At 36.0% G+C, this 13,552-nt stretch overlaps 1 protein-coding gene across 4 annotated transcripts in view; it reads right to left on the reverse strand.

Moving 5' to 3' along the window:
* The window catches only part of GFM2 (GTP dependent ribosome recycling factor mitochondrial 2), a 59,510-nt gene that overhangs the window by 35,742 nt on the left and 10,216 nt on the right, over positions 1–13,552 (reverse strand). For 3 of the 4 annotated variants that reach the window (XM_042988349.1, XM_042988344.1, XM_007079843.3), the window contains exons 2-5: positions 11,870–11,951; positions 10,450–10,534; positions 8,774–8,831; positions 8,254–8,351 (exon numbers count right to left, since the gene is read on the reverse strand). In XM_042988349.1, the coding sequence (XP_042844283.1) occupies positions 8,254–8,351; positions 8,774–8,831; positions 10,450–10,534; positions 11,870–11,932 (304 nt within the window). In that variant the 5' untranslated portion in view covers positions 11,933–11,951. Of the gene's footprint in view, positions 1–8,122; positions 8,352–8,773; positions 8,832–10,449; positions 10,535–11,869; positions 11,952–13,552 lie in introns of those variants that run through there. The other variant, XM_042988355.1, reaches the window with a different exon arrangement.

A 13,552-nucleotide genomic window follows, 5' to 3' on the forward strand; every position in this document is an offset into this window, starting at 1 on the left:
TCTGTGGCTCCCTCTCTCTGACCCTCCCCCGTTCATGCTCTCTCTCTCTCTCTGTCTCAAAAATAAATAAACGTTAAAAAAATAATAAAATAAAATGGAAAAAAAATTATGATAAAGAATTTTAAAGGTTGCAAGAGAAAAGACAGTTACATACAAAGAAATCCCATAAGGCTATCAGTGGTTTTTTCAGACAGAAACTGCAGGCCAGACAGGAGTGGCATGATATATTCAAAGTGCTGAAAGGATTTTCTGCAGCCATGAATACTCTATCCAGCAAGGCTATCATTTCGAATTGAAAGATAGACTTTCTCACACTAACAAAAACTAAAGGAGTTTAAGACCACTAAACCAGTACTACAAGAAATATTAAAGGGGACTCTTTGAGTGGGAAGCAAAGACCATAAGTAAAAGTGTAAAAAAGTAAAAAACACAAAAAAACATTAAAAGTAAATACTTTCAGGGGCACCTGGGTGGCTCAGTCGGTTAAGTGTCTGACTTTGTCTCAGGTCATGATTTCACAGCTTGTGAGTTCAAGCCCCAGGGTGAACTGGAGCCTGCTTCAGACTCTCTGCCCCAATACTACTCATGCTCTGTCTGTCTGTCTCTCTCAAAAATAAATAAACATCACAAAAAAATTTTTTAAAGAAAGTAAATGCTTCTGTAAAAACCAGTTAAAATATTCAGAAAATAAAAGGATGTAAAAATGACATCCTATACCAAAAGCATAGGGGGTGGGATTACAGAGGGGTTTAAAGTTCTGCAACCATCAACTTAATATAGACTACTATGTGCAGAAGAGGTTCTACACAAACCTAATGGTAATCACAAAATAAAAACCAGTAATAGATATGCAAAGAATGGAGAAAAAGGAATCCAAGTATATCACTGAAGAAAGCCAACAAACCATGAAAGAAAGGGTCAGAAAAAAGGTGCAAAAACAACCACAAAACAAGTAACAAAATGGCAAAAATATATACTGATCAGTAATTACTTTGAATGTAAATGGACTAAACACTCCAATCAAAAGACACAGGGTGACAGAATGAATAAAAACAAGACCCATCTAAATGCTACCTACAAGAAACTCATTTCAAACAGAAAGACACTTGCCGATTGAGTATGAGGGACAGAAAAACATTTATCATGCAAATGGATGTCAAAAGAAAGCCAGGATAGCCATACTTATATCAGACAAAATAGACTTTAAAACAAAGTCTGTAACAAGAGACAAAAACCACTGAATAATAAAGGGTACAATCCAACAGCAGAATAACAATTGTAAATATTTATGCACCCAACATGAAAGCACCCAATTCCATAAAACAGTTAGCAACAAACATAAAGGAACTAATCAAAAGTAACAACAATAGTAAAGTGACTTGAATACCCCACTTAGATCAACGGACAGATCATCAAACCAGAAAATAAACAAGGAAATAGTGGCTATGAATGACACACTGGACCAGATGGATATAACAGGAGTATCAGAACATTCCATCTAAAACAGGAGAAAACACATTCTTTTCAAACACACACAGAACATTCTCCAGAACAGATCACATATTTAGGCCACAGAACAAGTCTTAACAAATTATAAAAATCAAAGTCATACCATGCATCTTTCCTGACTACAACGCTATGAAACTAGAAAGCAACTACATGAAAGGCTCTGCAAAGACCACAGATACATGGAAGTTAAATGACATGCTAGTAAACAATGAATGGGTCAACCAAGAAATCAAAGAATAAAAAAATTACATGGAAACAAAAATGAAAATTACAATGATTCAAAAACTTCGGGATGCAGCAAAAGTGGTTCTAAGAGATAAGTGTATTATTGCAATACAGGTTTACTTCAAGAAGCAAGAAAAATCTCAAACAACATAACCTCACACCTAAAGGGATTAGAAAAAGAAGAACACATAAAACCCAAACCCAGCAAAAGAAGAAAATACAGATTAGAACAGAAATAAATGACACAGAAAGTAAAAAAACAAACAAAAAACCCAATAGGATGGATCAACGAAAGCAAGAGAGAATTCTCTGAAAGGATCAACAAAATTGAAAAACCCGTAGCAAGATTCATAAAAAAAAAAAAAAAAAAAAGCAGAGAAAGAGGGGTTGGGGGTACCCAAATAAACAAAATCACCAATGAAAGAGGGGAAATAATAATCAACACCAAATAAATACAAATAATTGTTACAGAATATTATGAAAACCTAAATGCCAACACATTGGACAACTTAAAAGAAATGGATAAATTCCTAGAAACATATAACCTACCCAACCTATGGTGAAAGAAATGGAAAAATTGAACAGACCAATTACCTGCAATGAAATCAGTCATCAAAAAACTCAGAAAAAAAGCAATGCCTGAGGGCTCAGTCAGTTAAGTGTCTGACTTCAGCTCAGGTCATGATCTCACAGTTGGTGAGTTTAAGCCCCACGTGGGACTCTGTGCTGACAGCTCAGAGCCTGAAGCCTGCTTTGGAGTCCATGTCTCCCTCTCTCTCTGCCCCTTCCCCACTCTGTGTCTCTCTCTCTCTCACTCTCTTCCCTCTCTCTCTCAAAAATAATCATTAAAAAAAATTTTTTTTTAACTCTCAAAAAACAAAAGTCCAGGACCAGACGGCTTCACAGGAATACTACAAAACATTTAATAAAGTGTTAATACCTATTCTCCTCAGACTATTCTGAAAAACACAAGAAGAAGGAAAACTTCCAAATTCATTCAACGAGGCCAGTATCACCCCGATACCAAAACCAAACAGAAACCACACACACAAAAAAAGAGAGAACTATAGGCCAATATTTCTCATGAATATAGATGCAAAAAAACCTCAACAAAATATCAGCAAACCAAATCCAACAATACATTAAAAAAAAAACCATATACCACAATCAAGTGGGACTTATTCCAGGGATGCAAGGGCGACCCAGTATTTGCAAACAATCAATGTGATAAGAGAAAGGATAAAAACTGTATAATCATTTTAGCAGATGCATAAAAAGCACTTGACAAAGTACATCCATTCGTGATAAAAATCCTGTGCAAAATAGGTCAAGAAGGAAACGTACCTCATATGACAAAGGCCTTCTATGAAAAACTCACAGCCAACATCACACTCTATCATGAAAAACTGAAAACTTTTCCCTTAAGGTAAAGAACAGGACACAGATATCCACTCTCACTTTAATTCAACATAGTACTGGCAGTCCTAGCCATAGTAATCAGATAAGAAAAAGAAATAATAGGGATCCAAATTGGTAAGAAAGAAGTAAAACTTGCACTATTTCCATCTGACACAATACTACATACAGAAAACCCTAAAGATTCCACCAAAAAACTGCTAAAACTGATAAATGAATTCAATAAAGTTGCAGGATACAAAATCAATGTGCAGAAATTTGTTGCATTCTTACACACTAATAGCAAAGTAGCAGAAAGTGAAAATAAGAAAACAAGCCTATTTACAAGGGTACCCAAAACAATAAAATACCTTGGAAAAAATTTAACCAAAGAGGTGAAAGACCTATACTCTGAAAACTATGAAACACTGATGAAAGAAATTCAAGACAACACAAAGGAATGAAACACATTCACAGACTGGAAGAACAAATACAGGTGAAATGTTCAGATTACCTCAAACAATCTATAGATTTAATGTAATCCCTACCAAAATATCAACAGCATTTTTCACAGAACTAGAACAATCCTAAAATTTGTATGAAACCACAAAAGATATAGAATAGCCAAAGCAATCTTGAAAAAGAACAACAAAACAGGAGGTATAACAATTCCAGATTTCAAGTTATATTACAAAGCAGTAGTAATTAAACAGTATGGTACTGGCATAAAAACAGACACAGAGGTCAGTGTAATAGAACAGAAAACTAAGAAATAAACCCACAATATATGGTCAATTAATCTTTGACAAAGGAAGAATGAATAACCAGTGGGAAAAAAGACAGTCTCTTCAACAAACAGTGCTGGGAAAGCTAGACAGCTATAAACAAAAGAATGAAACTGGACACTTTCTTACGCCATACACAAAAATGAACTCAAAATGGATTAAAGACCTAAATGTTGAGACCTGAAACCATAAAAACCTTCAAAAAGAGCACAGAAAGTCATCTATCTGACATCAGCCATAGCAACATTTTTCTAGGTATGTCTCCTGAGGCAAGGGAAATAAAAGCAAAAATAAATTATTGGGACTACATCAAAATAATAAGCTTCCGCACAGTGAAGGGAATGATCAACAAAACTCAAAGGCAACCAACCTATTGAATGGGAGAAGATATAGGCAAATGACATAACTGATTAGTACCCAAAACATATAAAGAACTGATACAACTCAACACCCAAAAAAACACATAATCCAATTAAAACATGGGCAGAAGATGTGAACAGACATACCTGCAAAGAAGACATACAGATGGCTAACACACACACGAAGATGCTCAACATCACTCATTATCAGAGAAACACAAATCGAAATCACAATGAGGTATCACCTCACACCTACCAGAATGGCTAAAATCAAAAACACAAGAAATAACAAGTACTGATGAGAATGTGGAGAAAAAAGAACCCTCTTTTACTGTTGGTGGGAATGCAAACTGGTGCAGCCACTCTGGAAAACAGTGGAGCTTTCTCAAAAAGTTAAAAATAGAACTACCCTAGGACCCAGGAATCATACTCCTGGGTATCTACCCCCCAAAATACAAAAAGCCTAATTTAAAGGGATATATGGACCCCTATGTTTACTAAAGCATTATTTACAATAGCTAAGATACGGAAGCAGCTCAAACGTCCATCAATAGATGAATGGATAAAGATGTAGGATACACACACACACACACACACAGAATACTATTCAGCCATAAAAAAGTAAAATCTTGACATTTGCAACAACATGGATAGAGCTGAAAGTGTAATGCTAAGCGAAATAAGTCAGAGAAAGACGAATATCATATGATCTCACTTATCTGTGGAATTTAAGAAACAAAATAATGAAAAACAAAGACACAAAACAAAGAGAAAAAAAGAAATCAAGAAACAGACTCAACTATAGAGAACTGATGGTTAACAGAGTGGGTGGGGGATGGGGGAAACAGGGCATGAGAATTAAAGAGTATAATTATGATGAAACAAATAAAATGATAAAAAAGAAAAAACAAAACAAAGATATCTGTACCCCCAAATTCACTGTAGCATTAACAATAGCGAAGATAATGGAAGCAACCTAAGTGTCCAACAATACATAAGATGTGAGATATACATATATGTGTGTGTGTTTACATGTGTATGTATATATATACACGTGTACATGTGTATATATATGTGTGTGTGTACGTGTGTGTGTGTATATATATATATACATACATACACACACATATATATACACATGTACACACACACACACACACTGGAATATTACGTATTACACAGTCACAAAGAAGAATGAGATCTTGCCATCCGAAAAACAGAGGGTATCGTGCTAAGTGAAATAAGTCATAGCCAGAAAGACAAGTACCATGTGATTTCACTAAGTGCAATCTAAAACAAACAAAAAGCAAAAGCAGACCTGTGAATACAGAGAACGGATGGTAGCCAGACAGAAGGGAAGCAGGGGGATGGGCAAATGGGTATAAGGGAGGGGGAGGCTTCTAGTTATGGAACGAATAAGAGCTGGGGATGAAAGGTACAGCATAGGGAATGCAGTCAATGGCACTGTAATAGTGTTGTACGGTAGGAGATGGTAGTTATACTTGTGGTGAGCATAACAATGTATAAAGTTGTCGTAAAGACAGAGTTGTCATAGAGACAAATCTTTTTTTTTTCCTTAAAGTTTATTTATTTATTCTCAGAGAGAGCAGGGGAGGGGTAGATAGAGAGAAAGAATCCCAAGCAGGTTGCGCACTGTCCACACAGAGACTGACGCGGGGCTCGAACTTACAAAACGTGATGAGATCATGACTTGAGCAGAAACCAAAAACTGGGACACCTAGCAGACTGTGTCACCCAAGTGCTCCCGTTGGGACAAATCTTGTGGACACAGGCTAAGTATTAAATAAGCCAGTCACAAAAAGACCAATACTGTATGATTCTTTCCACTTATATGAGTTATCGAGAGTAGTGAAATTCATAGAAAGATAAAGTGGAATGATAGTTTCCAGGGGCTGAGCAGAGGGAAAAACATGGAGTTATTTAATGGGTAAAGCGTCTGGGTTTTACAAGATTAAAACGTTCTCAACATTGCCAACAGTACTTAACACTACTTAAATGTACACTCAGAAATGCTTAATATGGTAAATGTTTTCTTATATGTATGTATTCTTTACCACAATTAAAAAAAGGTTGCCTTGAAAATTGCCCACCTAATCTGGATCCTCACTTCAGGAATACAAACTGGGGGTGTGAGAAAAGAATTATCATCATACCTGTGATACAACAGAAGAAGCCTAATAATGTTCCACGTTTTGCTGTTATATCCCCACTTACACAGCAGTAATTCTATGAGAAATGCATGTGTTCATACATTTCAGAAACTATCATCATGAATATTCTAATCCTGGGTGTTCTTTTCTTCTATAAATACTATGCTAGGTCCTCAACCAATTTCAAGGTCTAGAGAAATGGTTCTCAATATAATGCACTTCAAAATCTCTGTGGAGCTTTTGAAAAAGATTTCCACTTCTGGTATTATGGACACGATGACCTCCACCTCAAATTTCAGAACAAAATGTTTTACCAGAGATAAAGAATGGTACTTTATAATGATAAAAAAGTTGATTCGTCAGAGAAACACATCATAAATGTGTATATGATAAATACAGAGTTTTAAAATACATAACACAAAAATACAGACACCAAGGAGATACCACATACTTGCTGAATCTTAATTTCCAGCGTGGTGCTAAGGCACTGTTATTTAAAAACAAAATAAAACAAAAAAATTACACGGGGATTCAAATGTGCAAGACTGGTCAAGAACTACCGTTTTTGACATCTTATAATTAAAAAATGAAATCAAAACTTAAGTAAACACTACTACTACTGCTACTACTTCTACTGTGGATTGGATTAACAAAATCCTTTCTTCTTCTGCAAGAGAATTTGATTCAATTAACTTTCTAGTTCTTTTCTTCTAGAAACCAGAGAACACAAGTATGTCAACTATGTTGCTAGGCAAAATCTCTCTTTTTTTTTTAAATATTTATTTTGAGAGGGAGCATGCGTGCACATACGTGTGAGTATAGGAGAGACAGAGAAAGAGGGAAAGAGAGAATCCCAAGCTGGCTCCAGGCTGTCAGCACAGAGCTCGACCCAGGGCTCGAGCCCACAAATCGTAAAATCATAACCTGAGCCGAAATCAAGAGTCGGACATTCCACTGAATGAGCCACCCAGGCGCCGCAGCAACATATCTTACAGAAAAAATAATTTGTGATTGGTAAGGTACATCTGAATTGGGAAGAGCTATACATGAATTGTAAATACTTGATGGAGATACACAACCTTAAGCTCCCCTGAGTGGGATATGGCACAGCCTTTCTAGTAAATCTGGAAGAGAGCCCATGGAGCTGTAACAAGAGGTTTTGGGTCCTAAGGGGCCTGAAGCTTGTAAGCCAGGGTAGCTCCTGTGAATTCTGTTGCCTTAAACTGTACTGTCACTTTTAAATATTTTTAAGTTCATTTATTCTTGAGATAGAGAGAGACAGAGCATAAGCAGGGGAGGGGGAGAGAGAGGGGGAGACACAGAATCCGAAGCAGGCTCCAGGCTCTGAGCTGTCAGCACAGAGCCCAACGCAGGGCTTGAACTCACGAACCGCGAGATCATGACCTTAGCTGAAGCCGGACGCTTAACTGACTGAGCCACCCAGGTGTCCCTGTACTGTCACTTTTGAGTGGCCAAAGAAGTTAGTTCCCAGATAGCTATGTGCACTGCGTTAAGGACTCCTGCAGAAAGAAACACCTATTGCTAATATGCTGGGAAGCTATGGTTCCTGTCCTATAGCATTCTGAGTAGATGAGGGCGAATTGTTGTCCAAGATAGTCCTGTGAGTCTGAATGTTGAGTTGAACCTAAGAAAACTCTTTGGTGGGTGTTGCAACTACCTTATCTTTATGTTGTGGTTTAGACATCAGTACTTCCATGCCATACTCAAGATCTCTAGGTTGACTTCTTAAAATATTTTCCAGTGATGTTTTTGCTAATGGGGTTGGGGTGAGGAGGAATCCATTCTAACCTCCCAGCGATCTTGTGTATCCAGAATAGTACAATATTCTTTCTGTGGTGGTAGTTTTGCCTGCATCAATATGAGCCATAATTCCAATATTTCGGATTCTGTTTGAAAGGTGGAGAAAAAAAAAAGCATGTGTTACATAGTGGTCATTACTAAAACCACACAACCAAAATATGTATTCTATATGCTGTGCAAATTTCAAAGCTAGTTACTATTTCATAAAAACGACAAAACCAGAAAATATATCCCTACCACATTATTCTGATAAAACAGCTAAATAACAAACAGCTAACTATGATCTTGTGAATTTTACTTTTAGTTCTATGAAAATTGTGCTGCTGCTACATTAAAAATATTTAGCACTGAAATGGAAAAAAAAATAGCTTTAAAGATATATACCAACATCTATTTATAGTTAGCGAGGGCAGAAAGCTAAATTAACAATGCTAAATTAAGCCCATGACAGAAACCTTTACCTTTTCACACAGTGAATGAAAAAGACAGTATCAATGATAGTACTTACTTAGTTATGGGAGGATTGATGACAGAATGAAGGGATTTGATATCATTTCCTATCAAACCTAATGGAAAGAGGGTTATAATTGAAAAGTTTAAGAAATTTTCCTTTAATTGACAAAGAAGTTAAAATAATTTTAAGCAAATACAGTAATTCCAAGTACAGTAAAATCCAAGATAAATAAAACTTTCTTTTACCTAAAGGTTATATCTCTAAAGAAAAGGCAATGGATGATGATAAGGTAAATTTTCAAACATAAATTTCTAGAAGACATCCTTAGAAAAATATAAATTTACCCCAATCTTTCCCACTTTTTTTTAATGTTTATTTATTTTTGACAGAGCATAAGCAGGAGGGGGGCAGAAAGAGAGGATGAGAGAGGGGGCTAGAAAATCAAAGCAGCCTCTGTGCTGACAGCAGTGAGCCCGATGTGGGGCTCGAACTCACGAACCGCAAGATCATAACCTGAACCAACTGACTGAGGTCAACCGACTTAGCTACCCAGGTGCCCCTAATCTTTGCCACTTTCTACAATTCTACAATAGACATAAAAAATATAGAATGTTCATAGCAATGATCTTAAGGCAACAGCTCCTGAACCAAAGAAAAATAAAATGCACAGTCCTGTGAACCTGCAATGTCAAGGCCTAAAGAGTTAAGAGTGATCCTCATATCAGATGACGATGAATTTCTGTACAATTTGAAACCCATCTTCCCTCAGTACTTCCAAGCATACAATATCTTTAACGATGGCCTGGGAAGTATCAGTGAATTGGAGTTATAACAATCTAAGACTTCTAAAAGGCCAAGTAGTATTTCTCGAATACAAAAAGCCCATAATAATTTACTCCATACTTATATATTTTATTAATTTTAAAGCAAAAATGCAGTTACATTTATAAATTTAATCTACACCTATTTAAATCAGTTTTGCAAAACTTCTACAATAAATGAAGAATAGTTCTATTGTATTTTGAAAACCTCCTAGCAGTTCGAAGACTGAAGGATGGCCTGTATGGCTGCAGATAAATTTGATGAGCAAAATATAGAAACGTAGATACAAGCCAATACTGCAGACCATTAAATTCACATGTCCTTAACAGTCACACAATCAGTATCATTACTCCATTACTCTCACATGACAAAGATGGTAATTCGAACAGCAACAGAATGCAACTAGTTTCAATGAGTCTCCCATATGCTTGCTTGCTTCAAACACAGAAGACCATTCAGAATTAGTTGCTCAGGCTACCAGCTTTCAATAGCCACACTACCTAACGTAAACTATCCCAGATAAGTATTTAACCAACTACTCTTAAGAACCTTTAAAATAAATTATTTGGGCAAACCTCAAATGACAGAAAATACTTATGTATAAAAACCAGAAAAGGACTAGAAAATAAGTATTTTACAGCAAGAGCACTCTACAAATAGACAACCCGCTAAACTTTTGAGCCAGCGACTAAAGCCACCAACCTTTCTCTTTGTTTAGCTCATGTGGATGGGGAGCAGATAAGGAGCACAGGCCTACTAACCCTGGCATCTATCAGACCACATCCAACTCATAATAATTTTAAGGAAATAGCCAAGAAGTAAAAAGGAAGCAGTATTCTGAATGGAATGCTTGCCAACAAGAGAGAGAGAAAGCAAACAAGCAGTAAAATGAGAATCAAATTTTGTACCTGGTAGAGAACTGTAGTTTCTTCCAAGAGGCACATGTGGCTTTAGTCTTTGTAAACTTGATCTCATTTTAGAGCAACACATATTCTAGTAAGGAAAAAAAGAACCCTGACATTAATTTTATTTTAGCATTTCTGATTACAGTACTTTTAACATCATAACTATGCTTTGTGAGAAGATGAAATACTTTGAATCTCCTTAAAGTAGTCTGAATTTATTAACTCTAGCTCCTTTAAAAAGTGACAACCCAAAATTATACTACAGGAAAGAACAAAAATAAAACTAAAACTGACTTGCTATTTTGAGCTGATCTTAGATGATGGTTCTCTAACATCTGCAGCATTAACATCACAAGGAACACAAATTCTACAGATCTACTCCAGACAAGAAAATAACAAACTCTGGGGACAGAGGCAAACAATCTGTGGGAATTTTCATTTAACTGAAGTATAATGAACACAGTGTTATATTACTTTCAGGTGTACTGAACAATCTGCATTTCTACAAGCCCTCCAGGTGATTCTGATAGCTACAGTTTGAGAACCAGAGCCCTGAAGTTTCCAGAGAGCCAGAAAAGTTAATCAGGTCTCTCACCCTGGCTACTTCTTGATTCTCCCCTACAGCTGCTAAGAGCTGGTGAGGGTCATGAACTCTAAAACCATTAGCTGCTTTGGGGATTTATAAAAGCGGTTACAAATTAGAATCACCTGGAAAACTTTAAAAAACATTTGGCGAGATGGGGGGTAGTTGGGAGAACTAGGGACTGGCATTTTTTAAAAGTTTCTTTAGTATCTTCTCCCAGTGTTTCCACACAGAGGTTGATTATTACCCATCCCAATTTATCCCCAAACAACGAGATACACATTTAATGGCTGCTAATACATTTGGAATTGTTATAGTTAGTATAATAATTTGGGGTTGTCACAATCTGCCTTTTAATGCTATCTTGGAATGCATGCCTGTCTTCTATATCACTTCTACATCAGTTAGCAAGTTTTTGTCAATAAAACACTGTTATCCTAAGAAATATTTCAAAAGTATGGACTCAAAGATATTTAAATTTCCACTGCATACTGACCTGGGTAAGAGAGTAGCTACCTGTCACAGGCATGTAGTCTGAAAGCATCAGCAATGAACACACTAAAGAAAACCTGTGTAAGTCTTTGGGACACTAATGACTTCAAAATGGAATATACCAATGGATATTCTTTAAAACGCTGCACAGTGAATTTTCAAGTAGCCAAATGAATTTACAGACTAGTGATAAGGTCTGCTGCTTCTTTGTTACAGTTTCTCCCACACTCCCTGTTAAGAAAAACTGCTGAAAATAAAGATACACTAGTCTAAGAGTATACTAGGCCTTTGGGGAAGTAAAGGAACTGAACGTGCTGAAGTACATTTAATTTTGCAAGAAAAACTTACATTAACGTGCAGGATGGGTATTTTCTTATGACTGACTACAAATTTCCTCAAGTTGGACAACATGTTGATCCTCTGTTATTCTCTGGAAAAGAAATATACAAAAATTTTAAACTAAGTTTGCATATTATATGTCAGGAAGACATACGTAAAGCATATGCTGTAACATATATGGTAACAATGTATTATGTTGAAACAATAGGTGCAATACGTTTAGCTATCAAAAACTCCATGCATCATTCAGAAAATAAAAATTCTGACAAAAATGAGAAATATGGTTCTCAAGCTAAAATATTCTTTATTTTTTCAACGTTTTAATTCTTCAAGATATGTACATACCATAAAAAAGATTGGAATTATAAAAATGTAACCAAAATGCATTTATGTATTTACATAAAATTTAGTATAAAAAGGTAAGCTTCTACATGTTAATTTGTTAATTTCTCATTGGTAATGTAACTTATTGGTTTACTTATATATTCTGATTTTATTCATTCATACCATAAATATGTAAAAAAATACACAAGAGCAAGTTGTCTTCTGTGACTATAAAAACTAAGTGTGTTTATTTTTTTTAATTGAAACCCAAGTTAGTTAACATATACTGTAAAAATTGTTTCAGGAGTAGAATTTAGTGATTCATCACTTACATGTTATCACCCAGTGCTCATCCCAACAAGTGCCCTCCTTAATGCCCATCACCCATTTAGCTCCTCCCCCCACCCTACACACAGCCAACAACCCTCAGTTTGTTCTCTGTATTTAAGAGTCTCTTATGGTTTGTTTCCCTCTCTGTTTTTTATTATTTTTGCTTCCCTTCCCCTATGGTCATCTGTTTGGTTTCTTAAATTCCACATATGACTGAAATCACCTGTCTTTCTCTGATTTATTTCATTTAGCATAATACACTGTAGTTCCATCCACATTGTTGTAAATGGGAAGATTTCATTATTTTGATCACCAAGTAATATTCCATGGAATATATATACCACATCTCCTTTATCCATTCATCAGTCGATAGTTATTTGGGCTTTCCATACTTTGGCTATTGTTGATAGGTCTGCTATAAACATTGGGATGCACGTGCCCCTTCAAATCAGCACTCCTGTATCCTTTGGATAAATACCTAGTAATCCAATTACTGGGTCATAAGGTAGTTCTATTTTTAATTTTTTGAAGAACCTCCATACTGTTTTCCAGAGTGGCTGAAGCAGTTTTTGCATTCCCATCTCCACATCCTCGCCAACATCTGTTGTTGCTAGGAGTTTTTAATTTTAGCCATTCTGACAGGTGTGAGGTGGTATTTCATTGTGGGTTTCGTTTATATTTCTCTGATGAGTGATGTTGAGCATCTTTTCAGGTGTCTGTTGGCCATATGGATGTCTTCTTTGGGAAAGTGTCTATTCATGTCTTTTGCCCATGTCTTTACTGGATTATTTGGGTTTTGGGTGTGGAGTTTGGTAAGTTCTTTATAGATATTGGATACTAACCCTTTATTTGACACGTCATCTGCAAATATCTTCTCCCATTCCGCTGGATGCCTTTTAGTTTTGCTGATTGTTTCCTTTGCTGTGCAGAAGTTTTTTATCTTGATGAGGTCACAATAGTTCATTTTTGCTTTTGTTTCCCTTGCCTTTGGAGACTTGTCAAGTAAGAAGTTGCTGTGGCTGAAGTCAAAGAGGTTGT

The sequence above is a fragment of the Panthera tigris genome, chromosome A1 (assembly GCF_018350195.1).
Source record: "Panthera tigris isolate Pti1 chromosome A1, P.tigris_Pti1_mat1.1, whole genome shotgun sequence".
Taxonomy (NCBI): domain Eukaryota; kingdom Metazoa; phylum Chordata; class Mammalia; order Carnivora; family Felidae; genus Panthera; species Panthera tigris.